Genomic DNA, 20944 nt, shown 5'->3' on the forward strand with positions numbered 1-20944 from the left:
TCATCTTCATCACATTCGCCCTCTTCCACACAGTCTTTCAACTAACAGTTGCAGTAGTAGTGGTGTTTCAGTCAGTACAATCACATGGACAAATCTTGTTAGTTTTGAGCAAATTGGCATAACACCATCCATATTTTCTGCTTTTGGTGGTGTACAACATCGATATGTTCATCACTCAAAAGTACCTACAGTATATCTTTTTTTTTAAATCTTGGTCCTTGCCTCAACTATAACTGAAGTAATGGTAAAGTATGGTTGGAAATTTATCATTCCCAGCATGTGATATTTTTTAAGTCTTGAAAATTAATCATCATTGGTTGATTATAGCTGTTGCAGGATATTTTGTTTTTATTTCTGTCTAGCTAAGATCCATGGCAGTAACTCCTCTGAAAAGAAAAAATAATTAAAACATTGCCAAACCATCAAGTTAGGCAGCTCCCCCCCCCCACCCCCCCTAGAAATGAGTAAGTTGGTTATTAACAATACAAAAACTTAAATACTTAAAATAATTAATGCTAATTATAGACTGGCCATCACTGTATCACATAAGAAGGATGATTATACAGAGTGTAGTACCTTCCTGCCCTAGTGGATGAACCTAGTAAAAGTCAGATCTATGAACAGAAGGGCTCCAGATATTTGTAGTCTGAAAAGTGAACAGGGCTAACTAAATTCAGTGCAACAGTTGCAGTAACAACAGCAAGGGTGAGCATTTTGCTGAATATTAAGTGAAAAGTTTTGGATAGTGAGTTGAACTTCCATTAAGGCACTTTTGTTAGTCACATGGGCATAGTGGTGAAAGGGATGTTGATGTAGTGGTGTGATGTGTTATGATATGCATTATTATTATCAATCTTGTAAAAATTTAACAGTAAGGATGAAAGAGAAAATTTCCCGCTACCCATTCTTACTCTTCTTTTTTGCCTCTGTGACATGCAGGAGATACCTGGGCAGTTTTCTTTCTCCCCCATCTCCAAGGAATTTCATGTTATCAAATGAATAATAGAATTGTGACAATCTGTCTGTGATATAGTTACACAGGTATCTAACTATATCACCAAACTGCATCAAGCATGGAATCCTGGTTGTCCCCATCATTCCTCTGAAACCACAGTCATCTTCGCATTAGAATACGTCATGAATACCAAAGATTAACGAAGTGTCCCTTGTCTTTTGAGAACATTTCTACATAATGTCCAGTGTACCATTTTTTTTCAACTTCACAAGCATATATGACATTTAAGGCATAGCCTTCCCCACATCTTTGTACTGAACAAATCCAAAGATGCTGACTTTCAATCAACAGATTCCCATAACCCTACAATTATAAAACATTTTCCTCTTATTAAACAGTACATTTTATTGTGCATCACTACACACCCAAGCCAATTTAGTATAGCTATACAGAGATTATACACTATATTACAGGACATTAACTACTAAGGAAGGCGCTTCTCCTGTGAGTATAGTATATGTAGTTTTCAGTAAAATACACTAAAAATTTAAAACATTTTTGATGCAGAGATGAAACTTGTTCAATGTTGAACTTATTCCATGCAACAGATATTAAGGTCTAGGTTACTTTTATCATTGCATATTTAACTGCTTCTGATTTACATCCTGCAAAACTATTTCAAAATATATACAGTGCTGATATAAGAATATACTCAATATCTTTCTTCATTGGTCAAAAGCAGGTAAATGCCTTCTAACAATTGAAGTGTCATTAATAAATAATCAAACACATTTGATGCCATTGGTATGGAGACCATTAAAAAAATGCTCACCATACAAACTTTTGTAAGCTTACAATATATTTTACAAAGTTATAATTGATAAGGCTAAACATCTGCCAATTTCAAAAAGCTAAATAAAGAATTTACAAAATTAAAGTACTTGAAATACAGAATAAAATCACTTTGAATTCATACAGTGAATTATGTAAAACTTGAAACATATTTGGCCATTCATTATACTAAAACAGTTTTGCTAGTTTGTCAATATATTCATATTTGGCTGCTCTGACAAAATGTTTGAAATCAGATGAGACTGAAGGTCGAAATTAACTTTTAAAACTCATCATCATCTTATCCCAGAAATGTTATTGAAATATTGGTCCCTGTGATAGTAATCATTTTATGCTTGGACTGTAATCTATATGTTGTATTTTTACCAATCCAAAATTTGCAAACATATCTTGCATAACCTAGAAACTACTAATGGTGTTTATAATTTTTCAAAAAAATTCAAATCATCAAGTTAGTGTAAACCATAAAAATCAAAGCAAATCAAAATATTCTTGTGAGTGAGTGACCTATATTTTCATGAATGATCCGGTGTTATTAGGTTAAATGAAGTTAGGCCATCTCAGCAAATTAACATCCAAAAGTCTCTCCTTCACGTGCCTATCAATTAACACGTAATCCAATAGCAGTTAGAATGTTATTATGATAACAGAAAAACCATACCTAATGCTTACTGAACTTGATTTCTGTATCTGGTTTTTGATCAATACAATATTTATCATTACAGCACGAGAAATAATTCATATATAAATATGCATGGAAAAAATTCTATGGCACTTTTGCCAGTTTCTGTGGTTCACTACATGATTTCATGGTGAAACAAGTATATATGGTCAAATCGAAGCTTCCCTGTTCATTCTTGTAGTGTGTGTGGCAAGTTTGTCCGAGGGAGGTGTTGTCTGAGCTGCTGTGGTGGTTGTGGTATGGACCATTGGGGGAGTAAAGGACGACCCTCTTGAAGCACTCATGGTACTGCTGGAATGGATACTTGAGACCTCCTCTTCATCTGCTTCTTCGATACTGTGATTATTGAAAAGGCGATGTGAAGACTTCCTTTCCCTAACTGGTGCAGCCAGGATTACCTCATTCACACGGCCAGCAGCTTTTGACCCTGGTGTTAATAAACTCAGTTTGGTTATAGGGCTAGTTGCTTTATCTTTCATTTCAGGACAGAGGGTTGTGAGATTACCCACTGATGATGATGTCTTTTTAGAGTGTCCAAAGGTAGACCTGATGTGACTCCAGGTACTGGTTGATGTGAGGTCCCCAAGGGAGGTGGCAGAAGTCATCTTGCTAGAACTATGGCACCGAAAAGGTCCTCCTGAGGCCCTGGTAATGCTCCTGTAAGAGAGTGCTTGCATAAAGCTAGCAACAAAGTCTTGAAAATGATGATGAGCTAGATTTGTATTCATGAGCTATAAGTAAAGCCAACACAGATTTTATGCAGTTAAACCATTACAAAGTTTATATCTTGTTCTATATGGATGACTTCTATGGATGACTTCTACATCAGTATAAAATGAAGTTAACATTTAATATGATACAAAAGATCTTCAATACTCCATTTTAACATTAACAGAAGCTTTAACTCATTCTTAGTCATGTCTATAAAAACTAGATGCCTAGAACCTTTCCACATTTTCAAGCAATGACTCCATCTATTTTGTCCAATGATAATGCACAGTAAATAATGTAAATGGTAATATTGTACTTGTAAGGTTTAAGCACAAGAACTCAAGACCAAGGGACTGCATAGTGTGTGTGTGTGTGTGTGTGTGTGTGTGTGTGTGTGTGTGTGTGTGTGTGTGAGTGTGTGTGCATAAGTACCCAGTAGGAATTTATGTATGCTGTCTGCATTGACCATGTCCTGTCATTTTCTTCCATTTATCCACAACTCTTATACGATAAAAGTACTTCTTCACATCCTAAGTAACAAATTTCTTACTAAATTTCACATTATGTCCTCTGCTTGCTCCATCCCTACATCTCTCAAAGAACTGTTCATTGTACACATCATTGATGTGTGTGTATGTGTAAACAGAATGTTGTGGATGGGGGCTCTGGTATTGGTGCACTATACATGACAGATACAGAGTGGATGTGAATAAATGAGATAATTTCTTTATCTGTTCCTGGTGCTACCTCACTAACGTAGAAAATGTCGAGTGATGTGACAGTTGAAGATATAACTGGAAGACAAGGTACTCAATGAGATGACTGGGTATGGCTAACAGCTTGTAGCATTGTATGCTGAAAAATGATTGGTGATTGGGAATATCTGGCTTAAAAAGATGGCCAAACATAAGTATATATGGTTGAGCAAAACAAGACGGTGGGAGGGCATAACTGGATTAATAAATGCATCAGTATACTAGAGTTACCCACATTACAGCTTATTTCTCCTAATTGCATTTTCTCTACAAGTTCTTTCTTAAGCCTCAGATTCTCATCTTCCACAGTGCCTTGTACCCAATAATCCCGAGCTATAATGCTTTTCCTCCTCCCCAACCCCACACGCACTGATGTACTGAACATGCACAAGACACAGAATTTTTTGAAGATATACATATCATGTAATAATTATTGTAACACTAAAATATAAAATGGTATGTATGACTCATGGTGAGGTGCCTGAGGATTGGCGGAATGCGTGCATAGTGCCATTGTACAAAGGCAAAGGGGATAAGAGTGAGTGCTCAAATTACAGAGGTATAAGTTTGTTGAGTATTCCTGGTAAATTATATGGGAGGGTATTGATTGAGAGGGTGAAGGCATGTACAGAGCATCAGATTGGGGAAGAGCAGTGTGGTTTCAGAAGTGGTAGAGGATGTGTGGATCAGGTGTTTGCTTTGAAGAATGTATGTGAGAAATACTTAGAAAAGCAAATGGATTTGTATGTAGCATTTATGGATCTGGAGAAGGCATATGATAGAGTTGATAGAGATGCTCTGTGGAAGGTATTAAGAATATATGGTGTGGGAGGAAAGTTGTTAGAAGCAGTGAAAAGTTTTTATCGAGGATGTAAGGCATGTGTACGTGTAGGAAGAGAGGAAAGTGATTGGTTCTCAGTGAATGTAGGTTTGCGGCAGGGGTGTGTGATGTCTCCATGGTTGTTTAATTTGTTTATGGATGGGGTTGTTAGGGAGGTAAATGCAAGAGTTTTGGAAAGAGGGGCAAGTATGAAGTCTGTTGGGGATGAGAGAGCTTGGGAAGTGAGTCAGTTATTGTTCGCTGATGATACAGCGCTGGTGGCTGATTCATGTGAGAAACTGCAGAAGCTGGTGACTGAGTTTGGTAAAGTGTGTGGAAGAAGAAAGTTAAGAGTAAATGTGAATAAGAGCAAGGTTATTAGGTACAGTAGGGTTGAGGGTCAAGTCAATTGGGAGGTGAGTTTGAATGGAGAAAAACTGGAGGAAGTGAAGTGTTTTAGATATCTGGGAGTGGATCTGGCAGCGGATGGAACCATGGAAGCGGAAGTGGATCATAGGGTGGGGGAGGGGGCGAAAATTCTGGGGGCCTTGAAGAATGTGTGGAAGTCGAGAACATTATCTCGGAAAGCAAAAATGGGTATGTTTGAAGGAATAGTGGTTCCAACAATGTTGTATGGTTGCGAGGCGTGGGCTATGGATAGAGTTGTGCGCAGGAGGATGGATGTGCTGGAAATGAGATGTTTGAGGACAATGTGTGGTGTGAGGTGGTTTGATCGAGTGAGTAACGTAAGGGTAAGAGAGATGTGTGGAAATAAAAAGAGCGTGGTTGAGAGAGCAGAAGAGGGTGTTTTGAAGTGGTTTGGGCACATGGAGAGGATGAGTGAGGAAAGATTGACCAAGAGGATATATGTGTCGGAGGTGGAGGGAGCAAGGAGAAGAGGGAGACCAAATTGGAGGTGGAAAGATGGAGTGAAAAAGATTTTGTGTGATCGGGGCCTGAACATGCAGGAGGGTGAAAGGAGGGCAAGGAATAGAGTGAATTGGAGCGATGTGGTATACCGGGGTTGACGTGCTGTCAGTGGATTGAATCAAGGCATGTGAAGCGTCTGGGGTAAACCATGGAAAGCTGTGTAGGTATGTATATTTGCGTGTGTGGACGTATGTATATACATGTGTATGGGGGGGGGTTGGGCCATTTCTTTCGTCTGTTTCCTTGCGCTACCTCGCAAACGCAGGAGACAGCGACAAAGTATAAAAAAAAAAAAAAAAAAAAAAATATAAAAATTACAATATACAGCTAAAGCCATAGATAAATGCCATCCAAGTGATAGAAAAGTGAGTTTGGTCACTGCAGCCCCATACTTAATCTTATAGCTGTATGCATGCTGTATTTCATCCTGCAGCACATCTACAGTATTTACAAATCAAAGCCACTTTCAAATGGGGCATAACTCTACTGTATACATGAATACAGAACCTGTATTAGGATCATGACTGACAGGCAATTTGTCGTTGCTATTGTGACAAACAACTCTTTCATATAGTGACTGATCCCTCAGCCACTCTTAAGTAATACCAGACCACATTTTCCCACTGTCGAACTTACATACTGTTCTCCACTGTTACCAACATGGCGTTCTTGAAGAGAGCTACTAACAACAATGCAAAGCACACCTCACAATGAAATCCTGTGAAGCATCTAGGAAGATGACCTGTGTTCTACTGCAACTACTGTATGTTTCGAAACTAGTGTAATGGAAATCACTGTACACTACTATTAGTGTCTAGAATCTTTATGTTATTTCTGAATACAGTTAAAAGTTTCAGATTTAAGTGATAAAGATACATGGTTTTATTTACACCTATTAAATGACTGATATGATATATCAGTGCAGTGGAATAGTGCTCCTCTGTATATGCATCCAATTGACTGCATACTTTATAGTCCGATCTCCAGGCCAGCCATTATGTTACTGGTAACTGACCTTTATTACATATGGAAAACATTCGTTCAGAATTTGTGACTTTCTAGATGAACATTTTCTTTTACAGACAGATTATGAAACTCTTGCATAATGCTTGCATAGTTCGATCATATTTATCAGGTCATCCATTTATCTAATATTGCTAAATTAGTTATGCATCTCAACACTATGATGCCTTCATATATATTCATATGATACTTCATGTGACAATGGTGAAAATTTTATAATAGCATTTTTATAATAGAAAGTGACATCACAGTGGACATATTTCTCTAAGTTATTCCCTTCCACCACAAGGAGTGATATGTTTACCTCACTTCCTCTGAATAATGACTATTAGCTCTTGAGATAATTGAAAAATTCATTACTTTTATACTTTATTGAGGTGATTATGTAGCAAGACTTCTTTTGACACTTATGCAGTACTTACCATATGGATTAGGATTAGATTTAAACTGACTTGTAAGGAGTTAAATATGACATTAACTTTAGGAAGAAATTTATATCAATACTTACATCACAAATTCATGTGGATGTTTCGGATATCATCTATGATATTCAGCTCTAAAAATAATTGTAAAGTTTACCTGGAAGCCTGGAAAAGGGAGTCTGCAAGGAAGGCAAGTCGCTCCAGCTGTGCCACCCCAGGTAGGTCTGGGCCTGGCACCTGGCACCCAGCGCTGCTTCCCTCCGAGGAGCACGTCTGTTGGCAGGACAATTACATCTCAGCCATTCACTTCCTGACATTTTAATGAATTTTCAAAGAGGCTTCTACATCAATTGGATTGCTTTCATTTAGTCATAGGTACAGTCTCTCTCTCTCTCTCTCTCTCTCTCTCTCTCTCTCTCTCTCTCTCTCTCTCTCTCTCTCCTTCCCTCTCCCTCCCCCTCCTTTCAGATGGAATTCTTGGCCACAGGGATGAAGTCTATTTACTTGTAATTAATATAATTTTTCTTGTGAGATGGCTTATATTTCTATATATGTGCTTTGGAAGGAAGAGCATTATTGAATTTTTTCACTGATTATATTTCCTTATGTATGACGTGGATCATCAAGGACACTCACATGAAGTAATGTATATTCACATATTATTATATATAATCGCTGTTTCCTGCATCAGCGAGGTAACGCAATGAAACAGATGAAGAAACAGCCCAACCACACATATACACATAAATATATATAAATGCCCATTCATTTTATTTTTTATTACAATTTGTCGCTGTCTCCTGCGTTAGCGAGGTAGCGCAAGGAAACAGACGAAAGAATGGCCCAAATCACCCACATACATATGTATATACATAAACGTCCACACACACACATATACATACCTATACATTTCAATGTATACATATATATAAATACACAGACATATACATATATACACATGTTCATAATTCATACCTGCTGCCTTTATTCACTCCTGTCGCCATCCTGCTACACATGAAATGACACCTCCCTCCCCCCGCACGCGCGCAAGGTAGTGCTAGGAAAAGACAACAAAGGCCACATTTGTTCACAGTCTCTAGCTGTCGCGCATAATACACCGAAACCACAGCTCCCTTTCCACATCCGAGCCCCACAAAATTTTCCATGGTTTACCCCAGACGCTTCACATGCCCTGGTTTAATCCATTGACGGCACGTCGACCCTGGTATACCACATTGTTCCAATTCACTCTATTCCTTGCATGCCTTTCTTCCTCCTGCATGTTCAGGCCCCGATTCACTCCATCTTTCCTCCTCCATTTTGGTCTCCCACTTCTCCTCATTCCCTCCACCTCTGACACATATATCCTCTTTGTCAATCCTTCCTCACTCATTCTCTCCATGTGACCAAACCATTTCAATACACCCTCTTCTGCTATCTCAACCACACTCTTTCTATTACCACACATCTCTCTTACCCTATTATTACTTACTCGATCAAACCACCTCACACCTCATATTGTCCCCAAACATCTCATTTCCAACACATCCACCCTCCTCCGCACAACCATGCAACCCTATCTATAACCCATGCCTCGCAACCATATAACATTGTTGGAACCACTATTCCTTCAAACATACCCAATTTTGCTTTCTGAGATAATGTTCTCACCTTCCTCACATTTTTCAACACTCCCAGAACTTTCGCCCATCCCCCATCCTGTGACTCACTTTCACTTCCATGGTTCCATATGCTGCCAAATCTACTCCCAGATATCTAAAACACTTCACTTCCTCCAGTTTTTCTCCATTCAAACTTACCTCCCAATTGACTTGTCCCTCAACCCTACTGTACCTAGTAACCTTGCTCTTATTCACATTTACTCTCAGCTTTCTTCTTTCACACACTTTACCAAACTCAGTTACCAGCTTCTGCAGTTTCTCACCCGAATCAGCCACCAGCACTGTATCATCAGCGAACAACAACTGACTAACTTCTCAAGCCCTCTCATGCACAACAGACTACATACTTGCCCCTCTCTCCAAAACTCTTGCATTCACCTCCTTAACAACCCCATCCATAAACAAATTAAACAACCATGGAGGCATCACGCACCCCTGCCGCAAACCAACATTCACCGAGAACCAATCACTTTCCTCTCTTCCTACTCATACACATGCCTTACATCCTCGACAAAAACTCTTCACTGCTTCCAGCAACTTGCCTCCCACACCATATACTCTTAATACCTTCCACAGAGCATCTCTATCAACTCTATCATATGCCTTCTCCAGATCCATAAATGCTACATACAAATCCATTTGCTTTTCTAAGTATTTCTCACATACATTCTTCAAAGCAAACACCTGATCCACACATCCTCTATCACTTCTGAAACCACATTGCCCTTTCTAAATCTGATGCTCTGTACATGCCTTTACCCTCTCAATCAAAAATACCCTTCCATATAATTTCCCAGGAATACTCAACAAACTTATACCTCTGTAATTTGAACATTCACCTTTATCCCCTTTGCCTTTGTACAATGGCACTATGCATGCATTCTGCCAATCCTCAGGGACTTCACCTTGAACCATACATACACTGAATATCCTTACCTACCAATCACCAACACAGTCACCCCCTTTTTTAATAAATTCCACTGCAATGCCATCCAAACCCAGCCACCTTGCTGGCTTTCACCTTCTGCAAAGCTTTCACTACCACTTCTCTGTTAACCAAACCATTCTCCCTGACCCTCTCACTTCACACACCACCTCGACCAAATCACCCTATGTCTGCCACTCTTTCATCAAACACATTCAACAAACCTTCAAAATACTCACTCCATCTCCTTCTCACTTCACCACCACTTGTTATTACCTTTCAAGACAAAATAAGACAAAGCTTAGTCACTGGACACTAGTCTGAGATAAGCAGAGGATTGGTCAACACACTGACAAACTCAGTTTCCATGTTCTCACATATTTGCAGTGTTTTCTGGGGTATAAAGGTCTCTCTTTTTGTATCAAATCATGGCAAATAAGAGGGCAATTAGCGCTGCCTATGCTAAGAGGAACAGGCTGCACTTCTACACTGCTGAAAAGCTGAAAATGAATAAGCATCATGAGCACTGGGAGTGTATCTTGTGCCTCTTGCATACCCATTCCTGACCAGCAGGTGATTCAGGTAAATCCAAAATACTTATAGAGCTATTTCCTTCTGATTCAAAGTAATCCTTACTACTCCCTGAACACCTACAGCCACTTTTTTTTTTTTTCACCTATTGACCACATCATTAATGGGCCATGGTAATGGAATTGGGCTTCTAATGGATCATCATCTAGTCCATTATAATGGGGTTTAGTGTTAATGCAAATATGTATGCTAGAGGTTATTAAGTAAGAAATTCAAGTAAGACAAGTTTAAGATTACATTACTATAATAAATGCATATTCATTATGCACTGATAGAGATGTGAAAGTTAAGGGCACTCTCTTGACAGAGTTGCCATCAGAACTTAAAGAAGTGTAACCAGGGAAGAAGCTCTCTGTGATATATGACATGAATATATGGATTGGAGATCCCAAGTGAAAACCACAATGACGAAAGGCAACATGAAATATGCATTAACAGTTTAGTGTGTGTTGTAAATCAGCAATATTGAACACAGGGATATTCATAAATACACATGGCAAGAGTGTGTGTGTGGTTGTGTAATTACTTATTCATACTACATGGGGTAGAAGTTTTACACTTAGGTGGTCAACATCTTTTGAACCTTCTCTACTTTCACATAACTTTCTGAAAGTGTGTATGCTCTCTGCATATACCATTTCCTCATGCAGTTTATTCCACTCTACCTTCACTTATGTTATAAAATTACTTCTTTACATCTTTTTTAATTTCAAAAGTCAAAAACTTCTCTGAAATTTGGAAAATTGGATAACATGTGACTGATAATCTAACCACTTATGAGTTCTGTGTTATGATGAACTATTTGTATGGACTGAATTTCTCGTTAGCTTTCTGTTATGATAAACTATCTACATGGACTGAATTCACTATTGCTTTGATTATCTTAAGATTTCAAGCTTTTGTGTCACTGTACACTGTACTCTATACACAGTGCACATCATTTCTCCTTGCTTATTTCCAAAATTCAGCAAGAAATTCGGAAAAAGGCCCAGGTCTTATGCAATCCAAAGTTTAGAGGTTATCTTATGATACATGTTATACGTCAAATAATTAATAAGAGAGTGTTATACAGTAAAATAACACAGTTACTGATACTAAATATTGAAATGCCAGGAAAACAGCGCAATGAGAACAGCAATATAATTACTTGAAAAGCAGTGATAAAGGGAACTCTGATATTGTGTCAGAAGGGAACAAGAATTAATCTCAAGAAAAACAAACAACAAAGATACCAATCAACTGAGATTGTAAATGATACTCACACTCTGAACATCTTCATGTTTAATGTCAGTAGGAGCAGGGAGCCCCAGCACGCTATCAAGGGATGGTGTGGCAGAAAGTACACGAGAGGACACCCCCATGGTTGGAGAAAGCACCCTTGGGGATACTAGACCCCCTACCAGCACTCCACCCACTTTACCCAGCTTCTGCAAAAACATTTAAACACATATCAATGGTTTGAGACAGAGTCAACTCTCAAGTCTTTCTTAGACAGAGATTCCTGCAGCAAACAATCATACTGAGGCCTTTCACAGTGACCAATCATTCAATATTTTACAATTACTCATGTTGAACTTCATCAACCAAGCATCAAACCAACTTTGGAGTTTGTCAAGGTCCCCTTGTAAGGTGATGCAATCCAACCCACTCTTCACATTCCATATGACTATTGTATCAGGTAGGGATGCATGAGTGTATGTAAGATGGTGTGTCTGGAATTCTGGTGGAATTCTTTTTTTTTGTATGATCATAACTAACAGGAAACCTTGGTTCGATGATTACTGAGTGTGTGCCAGTGTTTATGTTAAGGCAGGATTGTATATAGGGTGGTGTGTCAGACTGTGCATTGAGAGGCCTGTAAGTGTTTGTAAAGGAAGTTTTCAGGGTGTTTTTACAAAGCATGTTTGGCTGTGAAAAGGGAGTCATGAGTCAAGGTAACTGTATAATGAGGAATATTTCAGGGTGTATACATGGTATAGCATGCCATCATGAGTTAATGGGAATGCACACAGTACAATGTGTGAATGTGGAGGTATGAGTCACGGAGGCTGTGGATAAGCATGAGTCAAGGTGTGTGGATCGATAAGCGTGACTAAAAATACATCTGTAGGCATGTATTTGTCAGCATGTGTATGTGGACAGGGATGTGTTGAGGCATGTGTCTGGCTGTGTTTAATGGGGCTGCCAAGCATTGGGCAACTATCTTTATGGTAGATAATTCAGAATAAGTCAGATATCTCAGTGACCGATTTACTGTCCCATTACATGCACTTAGAATTAAGTATAATTTCCTCCTTACAGGTTGCTGTGTGTAATATGTAACAATTATAAGATTCTTTCAATGCATCTGTGTGAAAGTTATGGGATTCTTTCAGTGCAAGTCTTGAGGAATTATGGAACTAGGTATTATCAAAGAAGGAAACCTATATAATCAAATTTAACATATGTTCTCAGGCTCAATCAAACATGAGTAAATAAATGAGGCTTGTCAATCACACTGTTCTGATTCATACCAACAATAAAAATACAATAGCACTAAACATATGAACTTATTGGCCCCAAAATGAAAATGCTTCCCATTCAGTAGCTACTGGGTGATAATTCGCACTTACTCACTTTCTCCCATGAACACCTTTAACCTTCTTCATGTTCAGGTCCTGCACATCCAAAACCTTTTTGGCTCCATCCTTCCACCTCCAATTTCTCCTTGACCCCTCCACTTCTAACACATAATTCTCTTTGTCAACCTCTCCTTACTCAGTCTCATCATATGTTCATATCATTTCAGCACACCCTCTTAAGCTTTCTCAACCTTACTCTTCTTACTGCTATATCTCTTTTCCCCCCCATCATTTTGTGCTTGAGTGACCCTACTCACACCATATATTGTTCATAAACATTTCATTTCCAAAACATTCACCCTTTTCCTTATGTTCTCATCAATAGCCCTTCCCTTGCATGCATACAACACCATTATGACTACTATACCTTAAAACATACCTATCTTTGCCCTCCCAGAGATACAATAGCTTATTACCTCAGGAGGTGAGGTGGTAAGAGGGAGGCCAATCCTGGTGCGAAGGTCGTGGACCTGAAGGGATAAGTCATGATTACTCCTCTGGAGGGTGGTGTTGCGCTCAGCCAGGAACCTGCCAAAAGGAGATGTCTGTTCACTGAAAGCTACATTGCGAATATGATCTCATCTGCATATATTTGCGAAATAATTCCTTTTGCACTCACACATTTACTTTAAAACACAGAATCAGAGGTGTTCATAATTCAGAGTCAATGTTGTTGGAGATACCTATACATTTAAAGTTCCTAAAGAATCAGATACAGCAACATGTAGAATAAATATAGTTAGAGGCATCCAAACATATGGAAACAGTAGCATCCACACACCTGGTTATGCTGGGTCACATTTGTAGGAATAAAGATATGGTACATATATACAAGGTTAAGATACCAGGCAATGCAAGTGTAAAACTCTCTCCCTGTAACACACAAATAGTAATCACATACTGAAGACTTAAGGGTAAAGTTACAGTTTAGGGGTACTACAGAAATAACATGGATTCAGAAACAATTCATATAAGGTAACTCCCTATACTCAAAAGGAGTGATTTAGACTGGGGAAACATGTTTTTGCACATTACTTTTTTTAAGTGATGATAACAGATAATGGGGGCTATTATGATTGGGAAAATACGGGATAAAAGTTGGAATAACACTTCTAAAAATCAAGAAAACCTATGAAAATTTACCTAACTTCTACTAGCAACCTAAATTCACAATATTTTTGAGGTTAAACTGAAAATATGTGAATGTTGTTATGTCATTTGCATTCCATCGCTGGGAAGCTTAGTCACTAAGGGTATTTAGTGTTTGTTGAGAGTGTTTATATTAACAAATGCGTGCAAACAATGTGTCAGAAAGATGATGAAAATCTCCTTGGTATATTTCTGATATGGTACTAAATATCAAGGTAACTCTTAGCTCCTATATACAAGTTAGGTGAGGTATCCATAAGTTTTCTTTATCTATACTAGTGTTTCTCTTACTTTTACCTTACATTGTATCAAATCATCAAAGCCCTTAAATCACTCTCATATATGAAAAAATAATGTAACAAATCATGCTCCACTAGTCTAAATCACTTTTACCAAGTGGATTAGGAAGGAAGGGACAGTAAGTTGAAGCATGTAGAGTGAACACAGAGGTTAAAGAAAGATCAATTGTAAATAGAAGATAGAGGGCAAGTCGTAGGATAGACCCCACAGGGACACAATGTATGCTCCACTAACAGCTACGACAATGTGTTGACTGGAAGGGAAAATATGTATCTGAAAACAAAGAGAAGCAGAAAAGCCAGAGAAAGGAAGTTTAAAATGCAAAAACTTATGTACATACTTTCAAAAGCCTATAAGATGTCAAGGACCACTACAAAAGATTCACCATAGGCCATGAAAAACATAGGAGAAGAGAACACCTTACCATACTCCTGTAAGCAACACAGCCTCAAAACTGCAGTAATTCCAAAAAACGATAGACAGGCTGCATAACGAACCAATATATACCCCAACTTATGTCATGTGCTCATTTATCAACCAGCTTCAAAAAGAAGGATTAACAGCTGGCTGGCTGCTATGTCAAGAGCTTAATCATGGATCTGTGAGATTCATAGATCACAAACTTGCAGCTGCACAATGGTGGCTCTATAACTGAATATCTACAACCCTAGGTGACAAGAACCACTAATCTTTTTATGTAAAAATATGATCACTTAGTATGGCAAGGCAGAGGGCCAGCACTGTTTCCATACATCCTCTATGCACTAAAAAGGGGCTGGCACTAATGTTTCCACACACCCTCTATAGATCAAAATGGATACTAATGTTCCCACACACCCTCTTTACACCATAACCAATTACTCATAAAAAGTTGAAGGATGTGGACTTACTGCTTTTCAGTATTGAGTAAGAGGATCTGCTTGTTCTGCTGGTGAAGTTTACTTGCTAGCTTGGTGTTGGTGGCCTTCTGCTCATGCAACCACTGTTTCACAGCTGCAACCACCACCTGTACAAACATTACACACACAACTCTATGAACACAAACCTTATAATACCTACTGAATAGGAATGAACAAGGTATTTCAAAATAAATATAAAAAAAATCACAAAAAATCAGTATTGAAATACTCTCATTTTAGAATGAACTCTCAACATAACACTGTAAAGCCTTCTACGTCATCCTATGTTTGTAAATGAAACCATTCTAGAACACAGCCCCTAATATCATATAGACAAGTGTGATGTGACTGGGCAGTCAATATTATCTGCAACCACCACCTGTACAAACATTACACATACAGCTCTATGAACACAAACCTTATAATACCTACTGAATAGGAATGAACAAAAGTATTTCAAAATAATATGACAAAAATCACAATAAATCAGCATTGAAATACTCTTATTTCAAAATGAACTCTCTCACCATAACACTGTAAAGCCTTCTACGTCATTCTACACTTGTAAATGAAACCATTCTAGAACACAGTCCATAATATTTATATAGACAAGTGTGATGTGACTGGGTAGTCAATATTATCTGCAACCACCACCTGTACAAACATTACACACACAACTCTATGAACACAAACCTTATAATAGCTACTGAATAGGAATGAACAAAGGTATTTCAAAATAAATATGACAAAAATCACAAAAAATCAGTATTGAAATACTTTCATTTCAAAATGAACTCTCTCAACATAACACTGTAAAGCCTTCTACGTCATCCTACATTTGTAAATGAAACCATTCTAGGACACAGTCCATGATATCTATATAGACAAGTGTGATGTGACTGGGCAGTCAATATTATCTGTTCATGTTTATATTTCTATTAATCATACTTACCTTATAATACCAGGGAGGGTATTGATTGAGAGGGTGAAGGCATGTACAGAGCATCAGATTGGGGAAGAGCAGTGTGGTTTCAGAAGTGGTAGAGGATGTGTGGATCAGGTGTTTGCTTTGAAGAATGTATGTGAGAAATACTTAGAAAAGCAAATGGATTTGTATGTAGCATTTATGGATCTGAAGAAGGCATATGATAGAGTTGATAGAGATGCTCTGTGGAAGGTATTAAGAATATATGGTGTGGGAGGAAAGTTGTTAGAAGCAGTGAAAAGTTTTTATCGAGGATGTAAGGCATGTGTATGTGTAGGAAGAGAGGAAAGTGATAGGTTCTCAGTGAATGTAGGTTTGTGGCAGGGGTGTGTGATGTCTCCATGGTTGTTTAATTTGTTTATGGATGGGGTTGTTAGGGAGGTAAATGCAAGAGTTTTGGAAAGAGGGGCAAGTATGAAGTCTGTTGGGGATGAGAGAGCTTGGGAAGTGAGTCAGTTGTTGTTCGCTGATGATACAGCGCTGGTGGCTGATTCATGTGAGAAACTGCAGAAGCTGGTGACTGAGTTTGGTAAAGTGTGTGGAAGAAGAAAGTTAAGAGTAAATGTGAATAAGAGCAAGGTTATTAGGTACAGTAGGGTTGAGGGTCAAGTCAATTGGGAGGTGAGTTTGAATGGAGAAAAACTGGAGGAAGTGAAGTGTTTTAGATATCTGGGAGTGGATCTGGCAGCGGATGGAACCATGGAAGCGGAAGTGGATCATAGGGTGGGGGAGGGGGCGAAAATTCTGGGGGCCTTGAAGAATGTGTGGAAGTCGAGAACATTATCTCGGAAAGCAAAAATGGGTATGTTTGAAGGAATAGTGGTTCCAACAATGTTGTATGGTTGCGAGGCGTGGGCTATGGATAGAGTTGTGTGCAGGAGGATGGATGTGCTGGAAATGAGATATTTGAGGACAATTTGTGGTGTGAGGTGGTTTGATCGAGTGAGTAACGTAAGGGTAAGAGAGATGTGTGGAAATAAAAAGAGCGTGGTTGAGAGAGCAGAAGAGGGTGTTTTGAAGTGGTTTGGGCACATGGAGAGAATGAGTGAGGAAAGATTGACCAAGAGGATATATGTGTCGGAGGTGGAGGGAACGAGGAGAAGAGGGAGACCAAATTGGAGGTGGAAAGATGGAGTGAAAAAGATTTTGTGTGATCGGGGCCTGAACATGCAGGAGGGTGAAAGGAGGGCAAGGAATAGAGTGAATTGGAGTGATGTGGTATACCGGGGTTGACGTGCTGTCAGTGGAGTGAATCAAGGCATGTGAAGCGTCTGGGGTAAACCATGGAAAGCTGTGTAGGTATGTATATTTGCGTGTGTGGACGTATGTATATACATGTGTATGGGGGGGGTTGGGCCATTTCTTTCGTCTGTTTCCTTGCGCTACCTCGCAAACGCGGGAGACAGCGACAAAGTATAATAAATAAAATAAATAATCATACTTACACATGGAACTATGAAAACCAAACATGGGATATGTGCATATAAATGCATGGATAGCAACTGCCCAATAATAAATCAAAATGACAGAAAGGTAGTATCACCATGCCTAGTAAGCTGATGAGGTACAATGATCTGGTTATATTTCTAACATCATGTCAAAGTCACCTGTTCATTTGTTTGCACAGTAACTTGGGAAAGTTCTGTGGGGCCGGATGTGGAAAGGGAGCTGTGGTTTCGGTGCATTATTACATGACAGCTAGAGACTGAGTGTGAACGAATGGGGCCTTTGCTGTCTTCCCAGCGCTACCTCGCGCACATGATGGGGGGTTGTTATTTCATGTGTGGCGGGGTGGCGATGGAAATGAATAAAGGCAGAGAGTATGAATTATGTACATGTTTATATATGTATATGTCTGTGTGTGTATATATATGTATACGTTGAGATGTATAGGTATGTATATTTGCGTGTGTGGACGTGTATGTATATACATTTGTATGTGCGTGGGTTGGGCTTTTCTTTCGTCTGTTTCCTTGCGCTACCTCGCTAACGCGGGAGACAGCGACAAAGCAAAATAATAATAAATATATATATATATATATATATATATATATATATATATATATATATATATATATATATATATATGTATATATATATATATATATATGTATATATAATTTTCCAAAAGAAGGAACAGAGAAGAGGGCCAGGTGAGGATATTCCCTCAAAGGCCCAGTCCTCTGTTCTTAACACTACCTTGCTATCGCAGGAATTAGCGAATAGTATGAAAAAAAAAAAAAATATATATATATATATATATATATATATATATATATATATATATATATATATATATATATATATTTTTTTTCAAACTATTCGCCATTTCCCGCGTTAGCGAGGTAGCGTTAAGAACAGAGGACTGGGCCTTTTTTGGAATATCCTCACCTGGCCCCCTCTGTTCCTTCTTTTGGAAAATAAAAAAAAAACGAGATGGGAGGATTTCCAGCCCCCCGCTCCCTCCCCTTTTAGTCGCCTTCTACGACACGCAGGGAATACGTGGGAAGTATTCTTAATCCCCTATCCCCAGGGATAATATATATATATATATATATATATATATATATATATATATATATATATATTTTTTTTTTTTTTATTATACTTTGTCGCTGTCTCCCGCGTTTCCGAGGTAGCGCAAGGAAACAGACGAAAGAAATGGCCCAACCCCCCACCCATACACATGTATATACATACATCCACACACGCAAATATACAAACCTACACAGCTTTCCATGGTTTACCCCAGACGCTTCACATGCCTTGATTCAATCCACTGACAGCACGTCAACCCCGGTATACCACATCGCTCCAATTCACTCTATTCCTTGCCCTCCTTTCACCCTCCTGCATGTTCAGGCCCCGAACACACAAAATCTTTTTCACTCCATCTTTCCACCTCCAATTTGGTCTCCCTCTTCTCCTCGTTCCCTCCACCTCTGACACATATATCCTCTTGGTCAATCTTTCCTCACTCATTCTCTCCATGTGACCAAACCATTTCAAAACACCCTCTTCTGCTCTCTCAACCACGCTCTTTTTATTTCCACACAACTCTCTTACCCTTACGTTACTTACTCAATCGAACCACCTCACACCACACATTGTCCTCAAACATCTCATTTCCAGCACATTCATCCTCCTGCACACAACTCTATCCATAGCCCACACCTCGCAACCATACAACACTGTTGGAACCACTATTCCTTCAAACATACCCATTTTTGCTTTCCGAGATAATGTTCTCGACTTCCACACATTCTTCAAGGCTCCCAGGATTTTCGCCCCCTCCCCCACCCTATGATCCACTTCCGCTTCCATGGTTCCATCCGCTGCCAGATCCACTCCCAGATATCTAAAACACTTTATATATATATATATATAAGGTCAAGAGAAAGGTTCAAGAGGTGAAAAAAAGGGCAAATGAGAGTTGGGGTGAGAGAGTATCATTAAATTTTAGGGAGAATAAAAAGATGTTCTGGAAGGAGGTAAATAAAGTGCGTAAGACAAGGGAGCAAATGGGAACTTCAGTGAAGGGTGCAAATGGGGACGTGATAACAAGTAGTGGTGATGTGAGAAGGAGATGGAGTGAGTATTTTGAAGGTTTGTTGAATGTGTTTGATGATAGAGTGGCAGATATAGGGTGTTTTGGTTGAGGTGGTGTGCAAAGTGTGAGGGTTAGGGAAAATGAGTTGGTAAACAGAGAAGAGGTAGTAAAAGCTTTGCGGAAGATGAAAGCCGGCAAGGCAGCAGGTTTGGATGGTATTGCAGTGGAATTTATTAAAAAAGGGGGTGACTGTATTGTTGACTGGTTGGTAAGGTTATTTAATGTAGGTATGACTCATGGTGAGGTGCCTGAGGACTGGCGGAATGCGTGCATAGTGCCATTGTACAAAGGCAAAGGGGATAAGAGTGAGTGCTCAAATTACAGAGGTATAAGTTTGTTGAGTATTCCTGGCAAATTATATGGGAGGGTATTGATTGAGAGGGTGAAGGCATGTACAGAGCATCAGATTGGGGAAGAGCAGTGTGGTTTCAGAAGTGGTAGAGGATGTGTGGATCAGGTGTTTGCTTTGAAGAATGTATGTGAGAAATACTTAGAAAAGCAAATGGATTTGTATGTAGCATTTATGGATCTGGAGAAGGCATATGATAGAGTTGATAGAGATGCTCTGTGGAAGGTATTAAGAATATATGGTGTGGGAGGAAAGTTGTTAGAAGCAGTGAAAAGTTTTTATCGAGGATGTAAGGCATGTGTACGTGTAGGAAGAGAGGAAAGTGATTGGTTCTCAGTGAATGTAGGTTTGCGGCAGGGGTGTGTGATGTCTCCATGGTTGTTTAATTTGTTTATGGATGGGGTTGTTAGGGAGGTGAATGCAAGAGTTTTGGAAAGAGGGGCAAGTATGAAGTCTGTTGGGGATGAGAGAGCTTGGGAAGTGAGTCAGTTGTTGTTCGCTGATGATACAGCGCTGGTGGCTGATTCATGTGAGAAACTGCAGAAGCTGGCGACTGAGTTTGGTAAAGTGTGTGAAAGAAGAAAGTTAAGAGTAAATGTGAATAAGAGCAAGGTTATTAGGTACAGTAGGGTTGAGGGTCAAGTCAATTGGGAGGTGAGTTTGAATGGAGAAAAACTGGAGGA

The 20944-nt window shown here is 39.0% G+C and overlaps 1 protein-coding gene across 15 annotated transcripts in view; it reads right to left on the minus strand.

Annotated features, from left to right (window-relative positions):
* Nucleotides 1-1340: 1340 nt before the first annotated feature.
* The window catches only part of LOC139760399 (uncharacterized), a 216838-nt gene continuing 197234 nt past the window's right edge, over nt 1341-20944 (minus strand). For 12 of the 15 annotated variants that reach the window (XM_071683539.1, XM_071683547.1, XM_071683535.1 and 9 more), the window contains 5 exons: nt 15309-15424; nt 13386-13497; nt 11611-11775; nt 7308-7423; nt 1341-3170 (listed from right to left, as the gene is read on the minus strand). In XM_071683539.1, coding sequence (XP_071539640.1) covers nt 2639-3170; nt 7308-7423; nt 11611-11775; nt 13386-13497; nt 15309-15424 — 1041 coding nt within the window. In that variant the 3' untranslated portion in view covers nt 1341-2638. The remainder of the gene's footprint in view (nt 3171-7307; nt 7424-11610; nt 11776-13385; nt 13498-15308; nt 15425-20944) is intronic. The other 3 variants (XM_071683545.1, XM_071683536.1, XM_071683543.1) reach the window with 1 other exon arrangement.

This window comes from Panulirus ornatus, chromosome 36 (assembly GCF_036320965.1).
Source record: "Panulirus ornatus isolate Po-2019 chromosome 36, ASM3632096v1, whole genome shotgun sequence".
Classification (NCBI taxonomy): domain Eukaryota; kingdom Metazoa; phylum Arthropoda; class Malacostraca; order Decapoda; family Palinuridae; genus Panulirus; species Panulirus ornatus.